The sequence below is a fragment of the Scyliorhinus canicula genome, chromosome 2, assembly GCF_902713615.1.
Source record: "Scyliorhinus canicula chromosome 2, sScyCan1.1, whole genome shotgun sequence".
Classification (NCBI taxonomy): domain Eukaryota; kingdom Metazoa; phylum Chordata; class Chondrichthyes; order Carcharhiniformes; family Scyliorhinidae; genus Scyliorhinus; species Scyliorhinus canicula.
The window spans coordinates 262,642,063-262,663,833 of NC_052147.1; the positions used below are offsets into that span (position 1 = coordinate 262,642,063).

The following is a 21,771-nucleotide window of genomic DNA, read 5'->3' on the forward strand; positions in this document are numbered from 1 at the left end:
ATTGGGGAGGACCAGATGGGGTTTGTTAAGGGTAGGCAGTTGGTGGCCAATGTAAGAAGGCTGTTAAATGTTATCATGATGTCCCCGGAAGGTAGGGAGGTGGAGGTACTGATCGCAATTGATGCAGCAAAGGCTTTTGATCGGGTAGAATGGGATTATCTGTGGGAGGTACTGGGATAGTTCGGATATGAGTGGGGCTTCATTGACTGGGTCAGGTTGCTGTATCAGGCTCCTGTGGCAAGTGTACGGATGAATAGGACAACATTGGACTATTTTAGACTGCACCGGGGGACGAGACAGGGATGCTCCTCTCCCCACTGTTGTTCGCGCTAGCTATAGAGCTGTTGGCAATTGCTCTGAGAGCCTCAATAGGCATTTCTGAAGCTTAGGGGTTTGCAGATGTCATGTCCACGGTGTTAAAAACAAGGGTGGCACTGAGTCCAGAGATGGCGATTTTTGGGGTGTCATAAGACCCGGGAATCCAGGAGGAGAAAGAGGCAGACGTTCTGGCCTTTGCTTCCTTGATAGCCCGGAGACGGATGTTATTAGCTTGGAGGGACTCCAAACCACCCGAAGTCGGAGACCTGGCTATCGGACATGGCTAGCTTTCTCTGTTTGGAGAAAATCAAGTTCGCCTTGAAAAGGTCACTGTTCGGGTTCGTCCAGAGGTGGCAACCGTTCGTCGTCGACTTCGCGGAAAATTAATCGTCAGCAGAAGGGGGCGGTTAGTTTAGCTTGGGGTACAGGGTTAATACAGGTGGGACCTGTAAGGGAGGGAGACGGCTTTTGCACTATGTTTATAGTTTCATGTACATTGTTTATTGTGTTGTTGTTATAATACCAAAAAATACCTCTAAAATGTTTATTTTTTTAAAAATTAAAAATAAACAAAACTATCGCTCTCCTGCATTTTGCTCTCCCCTGTTAGGCTATGCCCCTCAACAGTATCCAAAACGGTATGCCAGTTAGAGAGGGGGACAGCCACAGGGGATTCCTGCACTGACTGCCTGCCCTTTCTAGCAGTCGCCCATCTGTCTGCCTGCACCTTGGGTATGACCACGTCTTTATAACTCCTATCTATGGCGCTTTCCGCCACCTACCCTGTGGTGCTTCTCCAACTATATGGCAAGTTAACAATAGGTGTTACAAAGAACAAAGAAATGTACAGCACAGGAACAGGCCCTTCGGCCCTCTAAGCCTGCGCTAACCATGCTGCCCATCTAAACTAAAATCTTGGACACTTCCGGGGTCCGTACCCATTTATTCCCATCCTATTCATGTATTTGTCAAGATGCCCCTTAAACGTCACTATCGTCCCTGCTTCCACCACCTCCTCCGGTAGAGAGTTCCAGGCACCCACTACCCTCTGTTTAAAAAAAAACTTGCCTCGTACATCTCCTTGCCCCTCGCACCTTAAATCTATGCCCCCCAGTAATTGACCCCTCTACGCTGGGAAAATGTCTCTGACTATCCACTCTGTCTATGCCCCTCATAATTTTGTAGACCTCTATCAGGTCGCCCCTCAACCTCCTTCGTTCCAGTGAGAACAAACCAAATTTATTCAACCTCTCCTCATAGCTAATGCCCTCCATACCAGGCAACATCCTGGTAAATCTCTTCTGCACCCTCTCTAAAGCCTCCACATCCTTCTGGTAGTGTGTCGAACAGAATTGAACACTATATACTCCCAAGTGTGGCCTAACTATGGTTCTTACAGCTGCAACATGATTTGCCAATTTTTATACTCAATGCCCCGGGCAATGAAGGCAAGCATGCCGTATGCCTTCTTGACTGCCTTCTCCGCCTGTGTTGTCCCTTTCAGTGACTTGTGGACCTGTACACCTAGATCTCTCTGACTGTCAATACTCTTGTGAGTTCTACCAATCACTGTATATTCTCTACCTGTATTAGACAGGTAGGGAATTATTATTAAATTCATTACCTCACATTTGTCCGGATTAAACTGCCATCTCTCCGCCTAAGTCTCCAAATGATCGAAATCCTGCTGTATCCTCCGACAGTCCTCATTGCTATCCACAATTCCACCAACCTTTGTGTCGTCCGTAAACTTACTAATCAGACCAGTTACATTTTCCTCCAAATCATTTATATTCTCGAGCACTGAGGGAAATCTCCAGCCTTCAGTGACTGTACCTTTCGTACTTCCATTAGCGAGACAGTCTGGCTGGTTAGTCTGTGACAACCTAGGTAGGGTGTTTAAGCAAGTGGCAGCAGAGGTTCCAGTGGATAGGAAAAATGCTAATGTAACGGTCTTATTCAAAAAGGGAGAGAGGCAGAATGTAGGACAGACCAGATTGTTTTAACGTCTATTGTTGGAGAATTGTTGGAATCAATTATTAAGGAGGTAATATCAGGACATTTGAAAAGCCAAAATGTTATCATCAGTCAGCATGGTTTTATGAAGGGCAAATGAAGTATGTCTAATTTTCTTGAGCTCTTCGAAGATGTAACAAGCAAAGTGGATAATGGGGATCCTGTAGATGTAGTATATCTTGACTTCCGGAAGGCATTTGATAAGGTGCCGCACAGGAAGCTAATTCACAATGTGTGATCACATGGGATTATGGGTAACTTAGTGGCTTGGATAGAAGACTGGCTGACGGACAGGAGACAGAGAGTCGGGATAAATGGGTCTTTTACTGGATGGCAAGATGTAACTAGTGGGGTGCCACAGGGTTCGGTCCTTGGGTCCCAGCTATTTACAATATATTAACGACTTGGACACAGGGATAGAAGGATCTATAGCTATATTTGCAGATGACACAAAAGTAGGTGGGACAGTAAATTGCAATGAGGAAATAAGAACCTTGCAAATGGATATAGATAGGTTAGGAGAGTGGGCCAAAAAGTGGCAGATGGAGTTTAACGTGGATAAGTGTGAGGTCATTCATTTTGGTCGAAAAAATGGGACGGCAACTTGTGATCTAAATGGGGAGAGACTTCGGAGTGCCCCGATGCAGAGGGATCTGGGTGTTCTCATGCATGAGTTGCAGAAAACGAGCATGCAGGTGCAGCAGATAATAAGGAAAGCAAATGGAATGTTAGCATTCATAGCTAAAGGAATTGAATATGAAGGTAAGGAAATGTTGCAACTATACAAGGCATTGGTAAGACTGCACCTGGAGTATTGCGCACCGTTTTGGTCCCCTTATTTGAGGAAAGGTGTAGTGGCATTGGAGGCACTTCAATGGAAGTTCACTAGATTGGTTTCCGAAATAAGGGGCTGGGTTCTCCGTTTCCAGGCTATGTCCGGAAGATACGTGGCGTTTTACGTGAGCAAAATCGGTGCGGCCCCAGCACCGATCCTCCGACCAGTGAGGGGCTAGCAGCTGCGCCACATAAAATGCACGGCCTTCCCGATATAAACGCCTGGAGAATTGCTGGATCCGTGGTTGCTCATGCGCAAGGTGACGTCCTGCAACGGTCATGCTGTACAGCGTGGCGTCAGCTGTGCACTGACCCGACCTGCCAGATAGTGCTCAGCTGGATCTCTCCCGGACCACTCCAATCAGTCTCCCCAGCCTCCCACTCCCAGCCAGCAGCATGGCTCCTGCCTGACTGTTGACGGCGCTGGACACAGTCAGCAGCTGCCGTGGGGTTTCCGACCGCTGATACCACACGTTCCCCATGCTGTCGGGAACTCAGCCCATCGAGGGACAGAGCGTCGAGGGAGTGCCTTCAGGTAAGGTACTGAGGCTGCTTCAAAGGTGTGCAGCGCGCTCCTCTAACGCCGTTGTGGAAGAGACGGACCATCCGAAAAGGGGCGCCATCCCCGGTTCCATCGTAAAAAGATATTCTCCGCCCAATCGCTGATTACGAAATTGGAGTGATTTACTGACCGGTCCAGAGGAGGTTCACAAAAATAATCCCAGAAATGAAGGACTCGTCATAGTCAAATGAGGAGTGGTTGAAGACTCTGGGTCGGTTCTTGATAGAGTTTAGAAGAGGGGATCTTATTGAAACTTAGAGAATAAGGAGAGGCCTAGATAGAGTGGACGTGGAGAAGATGTTTTCGCTAGTAAGAGAAACTAGAACCTTAAGGCACAGCCTCAGACTGAAGGGACAATCCTTTTAAAACAGATGAGAAATGTCTTCAGCTTCAGCCAATGGGTGATGAATCTGTGGAACTCAATGCTGCAGAAAGCTGTTGAGGCCAAATCACTGAGCGTCTTTAAGACAGAGATAGATAGGTTCCTGATTAATGGGTGGTCAGGTTATGGGGAGAAGGCAGGAGAATGGGGATGAGAAACATATCAGCCATGATTGAATGGTAGTACAACCTGGCAAACTAATTCTAAGGTAGTTGAATCTGAACTCAAATTGTGTTTCCTACATTGCCTCGGGTCTTGCCTGTCTTGTGTGGTTTTTTTTTGTGCTATATTACTGAGCCAGCATTGAAGAAGGGCAGCATTTCAGCCTGGAACTATGCAATCAAATGAATGGAAGATATGTTCCTGCTCAATATTTCTTTGAAGAAAGCTTGGAGCTTTTTAGGGTATTGGCAGGCAACATTTGTCCAGACTATTTTAAATATAACTTTATTGGCAAAACTTTATTCATGCCCCTACGCCATGAGCTGAAATCTATTGAGCTTTGTAAAGGCTGAGCTTAAAGTCCCTGCTTAACTTTGACTTGTCTGGGCAGCACGGTGGCCTAGTGGTTAGCACAACCGCCTCACGGCGCTGAGGTCCCAGGTTCGATCCCGGCTCTGGGTCACTGTCCGTGTGGAGTTTGCACATTCTCCCAGTGTCTGCGTGGGTTTCGCCCCCACAACCCAAAAATGTGCAGAGTAGGTGGATTGGCCACACTAAATTGCCCCTTAATTGGAAAAAATAATTGGGTAATCTAAATTTATTTTTAAAAAACTTTGACTTGTCTGCCCATTCTGCTGGCCAGACTGTCCTATTGCAATTGATGGATATCATCCTAACTCTTTGCCACACCTCCCAAGTTCAGGCTGACACTGACCCCCTTATTCCATGATCCTCAATTTTGTTAACCAGCCTTTGTGATACTCTCAAATCCTTTGGTCAAATCCATATAAACAACATCCAATGCATTACCTTCATCAACTAAATTAATTGGATTAATCACCTTTTATAAATCTCTGATGATCTTAATTACTGTAACTCAAATGTCTCCAAGTGCCTGTTGATTCTGCCCCCTCCCAATTATTGTTTTAAAACATTATCCATCACTGATATTGAACTGACAAGTCTGTAGTTAGAACTTTCCTTGCAATCTTCCTTCAATAATGATGTCACATTTGCCACTCTTCAATCCTCTGGCACTTCCCTATCGAGGACGATTATGGCAATCCCTCCCATCGCCTCCACTCACACTTACTTTGCATACAAGCCAACTGAATTACTCTTCAGCATAACAAACCTTTACAGGATATGCTGCCTATCAGTCTTAACCCTATCCATTACCTTTACCTCCCCTGCTTCAATTGATATTTTGTTAGCATCCTCTTTATTTATTGAAGTTTTTTTCAATTAAGGGGCAATTTAGCACGGCCAATCCACCTACACAGCACATCTTTGATTTGTGGGGTGAGACCCACGTAGACACTGGGAATTTGTGCAAACTCCACATGGACAGTGACTCATGAGATGAGTCCAAATTTTCCTTTCTGTTACACAATTGTTTGTTTTCTTTAGATCCGTCGTGTTTCGTTTGCTGATCCAATTCAGCGGGAAGGATTAGCAGATGACATTGATCGCCGTAGCCCCGTAGTGAGATCTCACTCTTCTGGAAGTTCTCCTGGATTAAATCACTCTGCCACAAATGGTTGCAGCAAGTCCAGTGTTCAATCCAAGGTAAGATCCATTCTCATTCAAATCACAGCTATCTTATATTAAAGCTACTGTGTCCTATCTTAATTCGTGCACACAGAAAAAGCTTTTAATCTCTCCCCTAATTATTTGCAGTACTTTGCCTTACCTAAATTTTGTTTGACATTGTCTTCAAGAATGGTCTCCCCATTAATTCTGTAACTCTGAGTTGCTTCCTTCGATTCCACTTTCACTCTTAGTTTGGAATTATACTGTAAATGGTAAAAGCCTTGAGGACGTTAACATACAGAGGGATCTGGGGGTTCAGGTCCACAGTTCCCTAAAAGTGGCAACACAGGTGGCTATGGTGAGTAAAAAGGCATATCATGCTTACCTTTATCAGCCGGGGCATTGAGTACAGGAGTTGGGAAATCATGTTGCAGTTATATAAAACCTTGGTTAAGCTGCATTTGAAGGATTGCGTGCAGTTCCAGTCACTGCATTATCAGAAGGAAATGGAAACTTTGGAGGGAATGCAAAGAGGGTTCACCAGGATGTTGCCTGGTATTGAGGGTGTTGGCTATGTGGAGAGGTTGAATAAACTAGGATTGCTTTCACTGGAAAGATGGAGGCTGAGGGGAGACCAAATAGAGGTCGACAAAAATATGTGTGGCATAGCAGGCTGGATAATCAGAGATTTTTTCCAAGGGTGGAAATGTCAATTACAAGGGGGCACAGGTTCCAGGTGAGAGGGGGAAAGTTTAAGGGAGATGTGCTGGGTACGTTTTTCATGCAGAGACTGGTGGGTGCCTGGAATGTGCTGCCAGAGGATGTGGTGGAAGCAGGTACATCTTCACTGGGGCTTTGTGTCTGTAGGGAGTATTGCTGGGGTAAAAGGAAAAGTGGGAGTTTGAATCATTTACTGCTGTCCGTATTGAAATCTTTCTCACCTAATTGTATAGTTCATTGACCTTGTTTAATAACATTTTATACTTTGTCTTAAAAATACACTGGCAGATTTCTTGTGAGTGTGTTCAGTTATTGACGTTCAGTTTTTTAAAATAAAAAACAACATTAGGATATACCAAGCTCAGTATATCCAAAGCACGGAGAGGCAGTGGCACAGTGGACTAGTAAACCAGAGATCCAGGTTCAAAAATTTGAATGGTGAAATCTGAATTGAGAAAAGAATCTGGAAGCCATTGTCGTTTGTCAAAAAACCCATCTGGTTCATTAATGTCCTTTGGGGAAGAAAATCTGCCGTCCTTTCCTGGTCTGGTCTACATATGACTCCAGACCAACAGCAATGTGATTGACTCTTAACTGCCCCCTCAAGGGCAATTAGGGATGGGCAATAAATGTTGGCACAGCCTGTGACGTCCACATCCGATGAATGAATAAAAATAAATACATTTTTAAAAGATTTCACTCTTGACTGGTCCAGTAACAGTATTAACATCATCAGCTGGAATCCTAACGGGAGATGTCACCTTTCAGATGGAATATTAGACCAAGGCTCTTTATGCTCTGGGAAGTGTCCTGTCGTCTTTTGCATCCAAAGAGGAGCTGTGGAGTTCCTCCCTGCATCTGGACACTATTTATCAAAAAGCAACGCCTTCGATATTATGCCCTTGGAAAGTGGTAGTTAAACACTTTTTGAGACATTCTTAGATATTAAGGACAGCTCTTAATAAAAGCCCTTAGTCGCCACATTCCGGCGCCTGTTCAGGGAGACTGGTACGTGAATTGAACTGTGCGGCTAGCCTGCCCAGTGTGCTTTTTTATTTTTGCAAATGTTTGGTCTGTATGGAATTTAGCATGTCACTAAGCAAATGATAAAACTCAATCCACTTTGAGTCTATCACAACATTAAGGTTACTATGTTTATCTCATAATTCTCAGTTTTGTATATTTTAAATCATTCAGTATAACACCACTCCGACTAAAGGTTTCCTGTCTCCAAGCACTCGCAGCTCTGGCTATAAAAGTTCAAAGAAATGTTTGGTAAGTTGAAAGCACTTCATGTTTACCTTGTGATTTAGTATTTTAAAAACCATATAGGGAGAAATACTGAAGAGGTACAGGCAACATCCGTTGCAATTTCAAAATGGTGACTTTCTCACAAGAACTGGGAAAAGTTAAAGACTTAATAGATTTTAAGCAATTGAAGAGGCAAGGCTTGACAATGAAAAAACGGGGAAGGTTTGTGATGGGTTGAGTGACAGGAACAATTAAATGACACAGGAGTTGGAAGACAAGGCTAATGGGAATGATAGTGGGACAAGTAAAGAACCAAAACATGTGGCTTGAGGTGGTGTGGATAGCATCCTGCATCCACCTTCAGAAAGCAAAACTGAGAGTAAAATCTAAACGCAGGAAATCAAAACCTGCAATGGGAAAGGAAACAAAATGGGGGAAGAGGTTCAATTCTAAATTTGCTGAACTCAATGTTGTGTCCCAAGAAATTATTCCTGCCTAAGCTTGCATTCAGCTTCATTGGAACACTGCAGGAGGCAGAAGGCATAAAGAAAGATGGAGAATTAAAATGACAGGCAAGCAGAAGTTCATGGCCACTCTTCTGACTGAACAGTGGTGTTCCGCGAAGCAATCACCCAATCAGTGTTTGAGAGCAGAACGTATTGTAAACAATGAATACAATGTACCAAATTGAAAGAAGTACATAAATGGGTGTTTAACGTGGAAGGAGTGTTTGAAGAATAAGGACCACAGAAGATCACTTGGGCCACTGGTGTAGTTTGTAGTTAAAAGCAACAGTTTTAGATTTTAATTTGATTTGCTTTAACAAAAATGTAGAAAATGAAGAGGAAAGGTAATTTCTGGACAGGGTAATTCCAACATTGGTATTCAGGACCACACTATTAAACAGGTTGCAGTTTTGAATAATACGATCTATAAAATAATGAATTGAAACATGGCAGTGAAATTACTTTTAATGTAAAAGTGTTTCTGATTTAAATCCCTCAAGATCTCTGAGATGAGCAAAGATTCTGAGGCATTGTCTACAGCTTCTGTGTATCCAGCTTTGAGCAGCTGCTCTTTACCAGTAGAGACCATTCTGCCCCAGCTTGCCTCCAACATGTGGTAAGTTAACTTTATGATGCATTTAGTTGCCCGGCATCTCAGTGTGTAATGCCATTTTAAAATGTTGCTCTTGAATTCTAGTTCTAAAATAGGACAGTTTTACTAGGGGAAGGCCTGTACTTGAACTTAAAATATTAAATTAGTGAAGTTGAGGCATTGTAATTTGCCTCCTCCTACATCTACACTGAATGGTCTGGGTTTCTTCCTCCTAGGGCCAGAGGTCTGGGCCAGCTTGTACGAGCCAAAAACATCAAGACCATTGGTGACCTGAGCTCACTTACAGCGACAGAAATTAAGTTGCTTCCAATCCGTTCTCCAAAGGTCTTTGTCGTGAAAAAGGCTCTCAAAGCCTTCTATGAACAGCAGGTGAGTGGTTTCTTGTAAACTGACAAGCCCTATCTGAACTTGTAATTTGTTAATGATTAGCTGTTTTTTGATCCTGATCTGCTACAGGTCCTTGAATTTTGTTTTTCAAGACACTTGCAATGTGCCCATGTTTGATGCATGTTCCTTGTTGTGATAATATAGCTGTAGCACAGCAGGAGGCCATTTGGGCTGTGGAATCCATGCTGGTTCTCTGCAAAGGCAATTTAACTGGTCCCTCTCCACTGCCCTTTCCCTGTAGCCCTGCGGTTCCTATCCCTAAGGGTGCCTATCTGACTCCCTTTTGAAAGCCACTACTGAATCCATCTCCAGGCAGTGCATTCCAGATCCTTAAAAAAATTGTCCTGCCTCCGATTCTATTGTCAGTCAATTTTTTTAAATCGGTGCCTTCTGGTTCTTGACCCTTCCACCGATGAGAGAAATTTCTTTCTATTTACTCTGACTAAATCCCTCATGATATTCTTCTCCAGAAGGTTAAACCTGTCGTGTGAGTCTAGGCGGATATGTGGAATGTGTTGATGAGCAATGCATCTTGAAATAGTTGAGAAAAGTGCAGGATAGAATTAGCCACTTAGTCAACTTGATGCTTGACATAAACTTTCATTTTACCACCAACCTCTTGAACATCACCAACTGTGCCAAAAAAATATGAATCTGAATAAATAAATTCTTAGTATTTAATTTTAATTTCTTGCTAGTATGTGCTTTTAAATTCATTTAAATTTGTTCCCATTGGTTTACTTATTTTATTCTAAGTTTTATGTATCCAACATTTTATAAACAGCAATTCGGGCTTCTCCATTAATCACTATCTTTTAAAATTGCAGCGTGGAGCTCTGTACTGTACTTTATGTAAACCCTATCCACTGTAGTTGCTCTTTAAGAGCCATTCCATTGTGCATATGTGTTCATGGTGACCATACTACTCCATGTCTGACCAGTGCATTTTAAAAGTTCACAGTAACCTCTGTAGATTTACACTTGACAATTCTGGCTGTTAATACTAGCACATTGACTTGGAGCCTGATTTTAAACTGTCATTGACAAGGGGAAAACTATTCCACAAGAGATTGCTAGGTCGTTGACCATATTTCTTTGCTTTGCTGCTGACAGCAAAATGAGGGCCATGGACAGTAAGCAGGGCCTTTTGAAGGAGGAACTGCAAAGAAACCATTTGGTAGCTGAAGGCAAGTTGCCAGTGGTGAGATGCTAGATTCGGGTGACTATTTTAGAGGTTTTATTGGGTTGGAGGAGTGGGTGTGAGAGAAGTAGGTTGGTGTGTGAGGGAATTGCAAGTGGGGATGGTGGTGCATTGGTAATGTCAGTGGACCAGGCGGGGAGATGGGTTCAAATCCCTCAATGACGGCTGATAGAATTTAAATTCAATTAATGAAATCTGGAATTGAAAGCTAGTATCAGTAATGGCGACCCTGAAGCTGTTGTCGAGAGTTGTAAAACCCCACCTGGTTCACTGACCTTCAGGAAAGGAAATCTGCCAGCTTTACCTCGTCTGAACTACATGCGACTTCAGACCCAAAACAATGTGGTTGACTCTTAATTGCCCTCTGAAATGGGCAATCAAGCCACTCAGTTCAAGGGCATTAGGGATGGGCAATGCATGCTGGCCTTGACAGCCATGTTCACATCCCATCAAATAATAAATGAAGTAGCCCTGCAGCCTCACGGCACTGAGGTCCAAGGTTCGATCCCAGCTCTGCGTCTCTGTCCGTGTGGAGTTTGCACATTCTCCCCGTGTTTGTGTGGTTTTTCACCCCCACGACCCAAAAGAGATGTGTAGGATAGGTTTTTTGGTCATGCTAAATTGCCCCTTAATTGGAAAAATGAATTGGGTACTCTAAATTATTTTTTTTTTTAAAGATAAATGAAAAAAATTGCATGGATGAGAATTCCAAATTGAGGCTTTGACGGACCGGTAGTCAGTGTAGGTTGAAATGGATAGGGCTGATGGGCAAGTTTGACTTTGTGAATGATAGCAAGGTATGCCAGCATTGGTGCATTATTTTGCTAATGAGAAATAGTTTCCAACTAACCTACGTATCCAAGGAATTAATGTCTTCAGCCTCTAACCATATGGCTGAAGCATTCAAGTTAATAAATATTTCTAGAAAAGAGAAAAACTGCCACTTTCAGTTTCATAGTACTGATTTGCCTTCCTGATTTAATCTGATATTTGAAAACATTATTTTTAGTTTTATACAGATTTTAATTTGCTGTTTCAGAGAAAATCTCTTGGTTTGGATGAAGATTGTGTATTTGAAAATGAGAAGCTCGTAAATGGAACAGAGGACAGCAGTTACTCTAATGGTGATGATGAGAAGCTAGCAACAGGTAAAGTTTAAGCTGTCTCAATCAGCTATCTTATGCAAATTAATTTGAAGCTCAAATAATGCATGCATTTCATCATTCTAAACTGAGAAGCCTTGACTAAGAATCTCAATGTCCAGAGCCACTCATTATGGGGACTGGGTTTGTATCTTTAGTTTCATTTCTAAGGTCTGGATTTCGATCCAGTCATGTTGAATGGATTTTCTTTGCTCCTTCCACCAGACTGTCTCAACCCTATTACTAATCTTGCATGATAAACTGATCGTAGTTTGGAAGTAAGTTGGCAGTCATTGAAAAACCACAAGCATGTGTGATCTATCACATTCTAGTCACAGGTTTGCATGGAGAGAAATGAAAGATTTTAGTAGAGATGAGGGTGCAGTGTTGCTATGTTGTAGACAGCCTGATAGCTGGTGAAGCGTGTGGTGACTCCGATCTGGGTGCTGGGATTCAAACTTGGAAAATTTATTTGGCAGAAACTTAAGGTTTCTACTGCTGGAAGCATTTACTCATGATTTTGAGCACTTTACCGAAGCTCGTCTTAAACATAGAACAGCACAGAACAGGCCCTTCGGCCCCCGATGTTGTGCCGAGCATTGTCCGAGGCCAAGATCAAGCTATCCCACTCCCTGTCATTCTGGTGTGCTCCATGTGCCTATCCAATAACCTCTTGTCTTAACCTTCTGTATTGTAAAAACAGAGTAACTTCAGCTTGTATAGTCTCTGCATTACTAAACCCTTCTATCCTTGCTGCCATTCTTGTGGATCACCCCTCTCCAATCCTTTGACATTGTTCCTAAATGTGAGCAAACCTATCTGTTTAAAACTAATCCGCTTCATACCTTAGCCTAACTGTGTGCTGCTTATTTTAATACAAAGCTGCATTGACTTGTCTTTTACACTCTTTCAGATTTAGTTGAGACTGTGCCGCCTGCCATTACTCCTTCCACGGCCCTGGTTTCTGAGGTTAACGCCCTTTCTGCTCGCTTTTTCTCTGAGGACTTGAATGAACACCCTGGGAGTCAACTGTTTGCAATGCACCAGCAGCTGAGTAGCATGATGAACTGCATCATGGGAAACCTACGATCTCGCTGGAGGTCGTCACCACGTGAAGCTGCTGACTGATCTTATAAGTTACATGAACCGGCAAAGTTCAACCAGAAGGATGGAGAGCATTGACTGCCTTGCCCTACCTTCACTTTCCCCAAGAGGCTTAACCTTTCCTTATCTTTGAACTTTTCCCACACTCTTTTTTTAGATCAGCGTAATTTTCTTCTTGGATAACATCCTGCTACTCTAGCAGCTGAGCCTTTTACCTCCATCTTAGAGGGGTTGCGAGTTTGAATCTCAGTCTTGCCTGCTTTTCAAACCCTTCTGTCCTCTTGTGGAGGTGTTCTAGTAAAATACAGCAATAAGTGGCCTTGTCAGAGTGGGAAAAATAATCTAACAGTGAGTACCTCCAGTTCTATAGAAGCTCATCCCCTCTTGACTGATCCAGAGTGACATCACCAGCTGTGCCATTACCATGAGAGGCTGCCTTCCCTGAAGGTCAAATAGAGGAACTGTTGATATTTAAAGAATGGGGTTGATGGAAATATCATTTAAAGAGATTGGCAATGAGCTTAAGAGAAATGCTGACCAGAACTCCTTAGTCTTATTCTGATGGACTGCTTTATAGAAAGGTAAACCAAACACATGGTGTTGGTAATTAGAGAGGGCCTCACTTGGTAAAAAATATCTTTTTTATAAGCAGGAGGGCAGAACTCTATGCAGGAAGAGGACCACACATGGAGCTTTCATTTGAGGGACTCATTAATGCTATGTAAATTGGTAAAAGTAGTTTTTTTAATGGAGATTTTTCTGTAAGGAAAATAATTTTGTGATGTTAAATTATATTGTTTTGCCAAATGGATTTTTGCTTTTCTGTTAGCAGAATCTCGCAGTGGAATATTGCTGCTAATTCTGTACCTCTGGCCATTACTTGACTTTTATAGTGATGTTTATAGCTGCCAGAGCAAATCAGTGCACAGAAATGGAATCGGAGCTGCACTTTTTTATTAAACCTGTGCATAGGCTCCCCCTTGTACAAACAAAATAAATTGCATTTTTTCGTGTTTTGTTGGCTTATCTTTTCTTACTGATCAATTTTACTAGCACTCCTCTGCTTTAGCCTGCATTACAAGTCTTGGTCCAAACATGAACATTATACAGGGAGAAGTGGGTGAGTGAGATGTTAAAACAGCATTTAACAGTCTAAGGCCAAGGCGTGTAGTAGAACTCCAAGGAACACAGCAATACTCCCATTGAAGATCAGAAAGAAAAGTTGGAAACCATTCATCTCGGCCTTTAAATTACTGACGTAGCACATTGGCATTGCTCAAGTAGCACCTTCCTAAAAAGACAAAGGACTGCATGCAAAATCAACACAAGTCTTCTATCATCCATACTACATATTGCAGTTCCTTCATCATCGCTTGGTCTGCCTTCTCACACCTTTAGGTGAGTGTAGGAAGAGCCCGTGGCACTAGCTGAAGAGATTCGGAGTTCTGGCCATCTAACCCTGTGAAAGTTATTTTTCACACTTTCCTAGTGCAATAATTGTCTATTTCTTGTTAAGAACAATACTTAACAGTGAATCATTTTAGGGAGCATCCTGGAGTCATTGAAGTCACTAATGAAATAGCAGTTCCTTCTGCCTTCTTGTACGTGACCACCTGAAATTTTCATCTTGTTCAAAAGGCTTGTTTCAGACTCGTGTACTCCAGAGGGGATGCACAGTGAGTGGAATTGGGTTTCATGCAGGAGTGTGACCTAAGCACCTGGACAGAGGCAGTTCTATGAAAGACACGTTCTGACCTTATGGAGATCTGTGAGGAAATTGTATTCCTCAACACTGATCTTACAAATTAAACTAGAAAATGCTCAATGTGTAACTCCTCGATTAATGTCTGAAAGTAGGTTGATGTTTATAATAAATGTCTTCAATGTTGAACACCTTGAACACAAATTAGCCTGCTTTTGCTGTACTTGTGTCTGCTAGACAGGGAAAGCCGAGCTGCTGGTTGTCCCTGGCCCTCAGAATTGGGGAAGATAGTTAGGAAATTCTTACAATTGGACAGAAGAAAAAAAATTATTTCACTGATTTGTTTGTTGTACATGTTCAACATATTAAACCACTGTTTTACAGGTAACCTTGATGTGGGAATTCTAAATTCACACACGTAGACTGAATCATTTCTCTGGCAATGATACTTTAGGAGAAGATGTAGACCATTAGGCATCTTGAGCCTGCTCTGTAATTACTAAAACCTTAACTCCAAAGTCCACTTCCCCCTCCCCTCCCCCCCAACCCCCAAAAAACCTTTATTCCTTTGTGCTGAGTAGTACTAAATGTGATGGAGAGGTTAAAACTTGGAGTAACTTCTTGAGTTCCTGTAGTTTCATTTTAAAATGACTAGTGAAGACGTTTTTGCAGAAACTGAGCTTTATTTGACCCTGCAGCATATACAAGTCCACATCGAGCAAGTGGAGTGGGGAAGGCTCTTAACATGTTCCTTAAATCAAGTCTTTCAAAAGGATCTCAATTGTGGAAACAAGTATTTCAGTGGCAACATGTTTATAAAGCTGTAATAAGGAATTTGCAAACTAACTACACATGTCAGGATACAGAAACCGCATCATAGTTGATTACGTACAGTTGTACTGCTGCAACCTCTTTAGGCCATGATCACGTTATGCTATTTCAACACATTTTTCCTTCTTCAAATAAGACCATCCAGTTTGCTTTGGGTATAACATTATGGAGCGCATCTCTGAATTCAATTTAATTGTTCTGATTAGTTAGAGGTCAGTTAAAATACACTGGACACCAATTGCTAAATGGTCTCATAACAGGTATATCAGGTGAACAACATAAGCAGCACTTTTTGTTTGCATGTGTCTAGGATTTGTTGTAAGTTTTTGTAACTTAGACTAATAATATATTTGGATGTACAATGGGAAGTAAATGAAAGGTTATTGTGCTTATAATTTTATCTTCCCTATGGAATTGAATCCAATCAAATGATAAATTGTGGCTTGCATTTTTGTTTTGGAGTGGGGAGGGGTGGGATGGGGAAGTGTCTGTAGCAAAAGTTGACCTAGGTTAGATGGCATCCACATAGTTAGCTGGCAGCATGCCTGTCAGCCCAGTCCTTTGCACAGTACCATACATCCATCCTTCATCAATGGACTGAACATTCATAAGGACGTCACCATCTTTGAAGGAGACTTCATCTGCATCAGCTGCTGAATAATCATAAATGGCACGGCAGGTTTTCTGTGGAATAAAAATTAATTCAGATCATTATCTGGTTAACACCTGTATGAGGTTTTACTGTACAGTGAATGTGTTCCTGAGCTGCACAAATTATTGATATCAAATCAATAATAATCTGATCTGTTAGTACAGGGAGATAAGCACGAGGTGGAGGGGGGGTGTACCTTTGCGGCAGACCGGTAGATCATAGGATTGTGACTAGAAATAATTTTCGAGCCTAGTTGGGAGGGATTCGGTTATCGATCACTGTGGCAAAGCATATGAAATTAACTAATAAGGGAGAGAATTTAGTCTCTCCATTAGGAAATGGATTATGCAGATCAGTCTTACTTAGCATGTAAATATTGTATAGCCTAGTGCTGAGTTATGTTGGCTGGGGGGGGGGGGGGGGGGCAATGACCATAAAATATAGGAGCAGAATAGGGCCATTTGGCCCATCGAGTCCACTCCGCCATTCGATCATGTTCCTCATCACCATTCTCCTGCCATATGCCCTGATCCCCTTTAATCAAGAACACCAGATTTGTGCTTGAGGTGCTGTTACCCACAATGCCACAGACCAAGAGCTTGAAGGTGGAATTAGGCAAAATAGTTCCTAGAACATAAGAACAAGCAGCAGGAAATGGCAATTTAGCCTCTCGAGCCCGCTCCACTGTTCAATACGATCGTTGCTGATTGCATCATGGCCTCAACTCCACTGTCCTGTCCGTTCTCTGTAACTCTTCAACCCATTACTAATTAAAAATTTGTCTTGCCGCCTCCTTAAATTTACTCATTGTCCCAGCATCCAACGCATTCTGGGAAACGTATAATATCCTGAGGGATCTGACAGGGTGAATGTTGAGAAGATGCTTCCTCTGTGGGAGAATCAAGAACTAGGGTCACTGTTTAAACATAAGGGGCCATGCATTTAAGAGGGAGATGATTTTTTTTCCGTCAGATGTTCATGACTCTGGAACTCTTCCTGAGAAGGTGGTGGAAGCAGAGTCTTTGAATATTTTTAAGGCAGTGGTTAGTAAACCAGGAGGTGATAGGATATCAGGAGTAGGCAGGATGCAGGATTGAGGTTACGATCAGATCCACCATGATCTTAAGCAATGGCGGAACAAGCTTAAGGGGCCGAATGGCCTACTCTTGCTCTTTGTTCATATGTAAGTTTAGATTTGTCACATCAGTCACTTACGCCAGTTGTTGATGGGTGAGAGGGAATAGATGACACGTTCGTCTGCTGTGTAGCGACAGAGGATGATCTCTGCTGTGGCAGGACGGTGGTTTTGGCATGTTGGTAGCCTGAAATTAGCCAGGAAAAGATATTGTGTTAGTGAGCAGGTACCAATTAATGCAGAAATCATTTAAAGGCAGCTTATCAAAGAAACTAATTTCAGAAAGCTAGCTACAGCTCAAGACATGTCCCATTCTACATGAATTTAAAAATAACGAGATTTACAATTGTAAACCTTTCCAGTTCCCCATGCTAGTAAAGTTTCCAATTATAAAGTCCTAGCCTTGTAAGTGCAGTGAACTGATTACAAAAATCTAGATTTCTTTGTGCATGGGCAGCATGGTAGAATAGTGGCTAGCACTATGGATTCACAGCGCCAGGGTCCCAGGTTTGATTCCCGACTTGGGTCATTATCTGTGCAGAGTCTGCACGTTTTCCAGGAGTCTGCGTGGGTTTCCTCCAGTTGCTCCGGTTTCCTCTACAAGTCCCAAAAGACATGCTTGTCAGGTGAATTGGACATTCTGAATTATGCCTCCGTGTACCCAAACAGGCTCCGGAATGTGGCGACTAGGGGCGGTTCACAGGAACTTCATTGCAGTGTTAACGTAAGCCTAGCTGTGACAATAATAAAGATTATTATTATTTGAAATTTCCACCAGTGGTCGTCGTACATTGAAACCTAAATATCTGCTGATGTGTTAGAAATCTCCAGAGCATATAACGGGGTACATGAGAGAGCAAAGTCCAATCTCACCAATGACTAGAAGCAACATTTAATCTGTGCCATTGAGAAGCTTCCATGGAAAATTGCCATTCACAGGGGTGGCTATAGAGTGGCACCGTGCTAAATAATTTCATCTGTTAAACTGTACACAGATGTATCATTCAACTAGCAAAACCCTTGTCAAACCATAGAATCCCTGCCTTGCAGAAGGAGGCCATTCGGTCCAGCAAATCTGCACCGACCCCGAAAAGGGGCTGGTTTAGCACAGTGGACTAAACAGCTGGCTTTTAATGCAGAACAATACCAGCAACGCGGGTTCAATCCCGTACCGGCCTCCCCGAACAGGCACTGGAATGTGGCGACTAGGGGCTTTTCACAGTAACTTCATTGAAGCCTACTTGTGGCAATAAGCGATTATTATTATTATAAGGGCACCCCACCTGGGTAACCCCATCTAACTTGCACATCTTTGGACTGTGGGAGGAAAACGGGGCACCCGGAGGAAACACACGCAGATTCGGGGAGAACATGCAAACTCCACAGTCACCCAAGACGGGAATTAAACCCATGCCCCTTGTTAGACCATAAGACATGGTGCTGTGAGGCAGCAGTGCTAAGCACTGTACCATTTGTGCCGTTCTCTCTTCAATCCCCCGTTCAACCCAATGACACCTTACGTCTTACAGTGGAAGTGTTTCCACTTTATAAAACTAAAATCTTGTCCGCTTTTAAAAGTTTCAGCCGAAAGGAATGAGAGTTACCCTCCCGCAGCCTGCAATACGTTCCCATCTATTGTGCTATAATCAACTTTAAATGTGGGTCACTAGGGCTGCATGGTGGCGCAGTGCACACTGCGGCCTCATGGTGCCGAGGTCCCAGGTTCAATCCTGGCTCTGGGTTACTGTCCGTGTGGAGTTTGCACATTCTCCCCATGTTTGCGTGGGTTTCGCCCCCACAACCCAAAAGATGTGCAGGCTAGGTGGATTGGCTACGCTAAATTGCACCTTAATTGAAAAAAATGAATTGGGTACCATAAGTTTTTTTTAAAAGAAAACAAAAAGGTGGGTCACTAACTGGTGGTTGTTGTCTGGAAGAAGTTGTTTCCGTTGCAGTAACTAATGGTGTGATCAGGTTCAGAAAGTTCCGATTTCTCATCTCCGCCACTCAGGCTCAGAGCACTAGCAGAGCGCGAGTGCTCCCGGCTGCGGCGCTGGGCTTGAACTACAAATAAGCACATTGGAGCAAGTGAACAAATGGTTGCAATGAAATCAAAGATTCAGGCTGCATTTTAAAGCAGCCTAAAAGACCCCCCCCCCCCCCCCCCCCCATCTCAAAAATCTCTAATCCACTACAGTTACTATCCTCAATGGTGCAATCACACTTCAGTAATGTAATCAAAGTTTACCAGCAAATATTTACTCATTAATTTAAAGTAAATCTGCCCCCGTCTGGAAGATTATCCTCAGTAAATTACTAGTCTTGGAGTGAAGAAGTACTCCTTCAAAATAGATCTTATCAAATAGTATTTCATGGAGAAGAGAACCCATACACACTTACTGCTTAACATGTGCAAACTCCTGGACTGAATGTTGTCTTCAGCTGGATCATAGTCAAAGACTGAGCCAGGGTTGGTGCGCCATACACGCAGACCTGCAAGTAAGGATTTGGGAGTTAACCACACAATTGGTAACTGCCATGATAACAATGCAGCCGAGTAAATTAGCCGAACAGTTGGGATTTGATTTTCCCAAGACACATGAAAATTAATGTTTTATTTTACATTATCTCACAATTCCTGCTTTATCATGTCTTCTGTGGATTCCAATCATTTGCCTTGTCTGATGAATTTCATTCCCAATGTTTATTAATCTTAAACCATTATTGTGGTAGCATGCCCTTTAAAGGGGGGAGGTTTCGGAGGGTCATGAGACCTGTAGTGCCAATCAAGCCAAGAACGCGCAAATCCTGGGGCTGAGTGAGGGTTTTACTGTTAGTTTGGAGTCCTGGAATACAGCAGCATTTATCTGAATTTAGAATACTAAAATCTCATCAGTGCAGTAGGAGACCATTTGGCCCATCGAGTCTGCACAAACCAACCTATGAGCATGAGTAGGTATGAGCACCCTACCTACACCCACCACTAACACCTCCTCCCCCCTCCCCCCCCCCCCCCCCCCCCGCACCCTCCACCTATCCCCGTGACCCCACCAAACCTTTTGGACACTAAGGGGAAATTTAGCAAGGCCACTCCACCTAACCTGCACATCTCTGAACTGTGGGATGCAGCCAGAGGAAACCCATGCAGACTCAGGGAGAACATGCAAATTCCCACACAGAGAGTCACCCAAGGCTGGAATTGAACCCGTGTAAATTCAGGGAAGCTACATGTTATAATGAAGCACATTAGGAAGAGCAAAGTATGCAGAGCCCACAGGGGGCCATCAAAAAAAACTCTGACTCCAGTACAGAGTGTTGAGAATAACCCTGACAAGACATCTGAATTACACAGTTTAAACAACATTAGGGTGTACACGACACCCCCAATTACAACAGTCACTTCGAATGAAGGTTGACATGGGAGTCTCCGCTACAGTTGTAGATGAGCAAACGTATTGTTATTTGTAAGAGTTATGAAGCACAATGGCTACGCTAGCCACATACACTGGGGACGCTTTAATGATCCTAGGAACAACCACAACACCCGTGAGCTACTGGCACCAGTCAGCTCAACTGCCTCTAATAGTAGTGGGGTGCCAAAGGCCAAGTCTGATGGGCTGAGATTGGCTACGCCAAATTAGATTAAATTGGCTAAAAATGTTCAAGATTAACAAAGGAGGGAATCGCACATTGAACCATTGGGGCAGCCTGTCCCCAGTATGTCTGTCAGTGATATTCTACCCCGAGAGAGCCCGGCAATGTTCCAGGGGGAAACTGGGGTAATTATCTGCATGGATGTGCCTTCACGAGTTGAGAGTCAACCCAGTGGGGTTCAAACCAAAGTTACCTCTACTGCGGGAGCAGCCCTCAAACGATCAGGAAGTCCCCGGACCGACATAACTCTGCGGAGATCCCTTTGTTGTACAATATTGTAAATAGTTCCATTGTTGTTGTAATGTGTTAATCGGTGATTTAAAGGGAGAAGGGGGCGCTCTCTCGGAGGGTCACGTGACGCATAGGCCCAAACGGGCCGGGGCGCACAAATCCTGGGATTGAATGTGGGCTTTACTGTTAGCTAGGAGCTTGGAATTGTGGTAGCCTTTATCTAACTCTCTCGATATAGTTATTTGCTTTAATAAATCGTTTATTCTGTAATCTACTTGGTGGTCGACATCCTTTCAATATACTAAATGTAATTCCTACATGATATCATTGAGTGACAATGAAGCAATCCGTTTAAGCTAAAGGCACATTGTAAATTATAGGAGGAAATAAGTGTTTTAAACATAAAATATTCATGCAGTAAATAGATTGTAATCTTCACGTCCCTGGCAAGAGGCTATAAAACATCTGAGATGTATTATATATCTTCCCAACAGCCCATAGAAGCTCAATACTGGAACATAGCCACAGCCTCTTTAACCCGTCTCTCACTATACGAGCCCTGTTAGCAAACCCATCACAACGTGGTTGCTCACTTTGCTCTCTAATATTAATCGTTACCCTGTTCCCCAAATTCCAAGGAACAACTGCTATTTATCATCAGACACCCTTGAAATAGCCATTCCCTTTCAATAACTGCTCAGAGGACTGCATCCAACAGCTCTCATCCCCTCCTCCTCCAACAAGGTGTCACAAACCATCTCCCAGGATATCGTAAGACAGCAATTTGGTTTTCATGGACCTCCCCCATTGAGCAACCTTGCCAGTCCTCCTCCCT

General features: G+C 43.1%; 2 protein-coding genes across 15 annotated transcripts in view; one reads left to right on the forward strand and one right to left on the reverse strand.

The window, feature by feature from the left end:
- The window catches only part of rif1 (replication timing regulatory factor 1), a 95,126-nt gene extending 81,380 nt beyond the window's left edge, over window positions 1–13,746 (forward strand). For all 3 annotated transcript variants that reach the window (XM_038790007.1, XM_038790005.1, XM_038790006.1), the window contains 6 exons: window positions 5,685–5,843; window positions 7,725–7,802; window positions 8,785–8,900; window positions 9,113–9,266; window positions 11,525–11,633; window positions 12,541–13,746. In XM_038790007.1, the coding sequence (XP_038645935.1) occupies window positions 5,685–5,843; window positions 7,725–7,802; window positions 8,785–8,900; window positions 9,113–9,266; window positions 11,525–11,633; window positions 12,541–12,755 (831 nt within the window). In that variant the 3' untranslated portion in view covers window positions 12,756–13,746. The remainder of the gene's footprint in view (window positions 1–5,684; window positions 5,844–7,724; window positions 7,803–8,784; window positions 8,901–9,112; window positions 9,267–11,524; window positions 11,634–12,540) is intronic.
- Window positions 13,747–15,096: 1,350 nt separating this feature from the next.
- Window positions 15,097–21,771, reverse strand: part of neb (nebulin) — a 361,584-nt gene continuing 354,909 nt past the window's right edge. For all 12 annotated transcript variants that reach the window (XM_038790010.1, XM_038790016.1, XM_038790008.1 and 9 more), the window contains 4 exons: window positions 19,452–19,544; window positions 18,969–19,115; window positions 17,132–17,238; window positions 15,097–15,948 (listed from right to left, as the gene is read on the reverse strand). In XM_038790010.1, coding sequence (XP_038645938.1) covers window positions 15,775–15,948; window positions 17,132–17,238; window positions 18,969–19,115; window positions 19,452–19,544 — 521 coding nt within the window. In that variant the 3' untranslated portion in view covers window positions 15,097–15,774. The remainder of the gene's footprint in view (window positions 15,949–17,131; window positions 17,239–18,968; window positions 19,116–19,451; window positions 19,545–21,771) is intronic.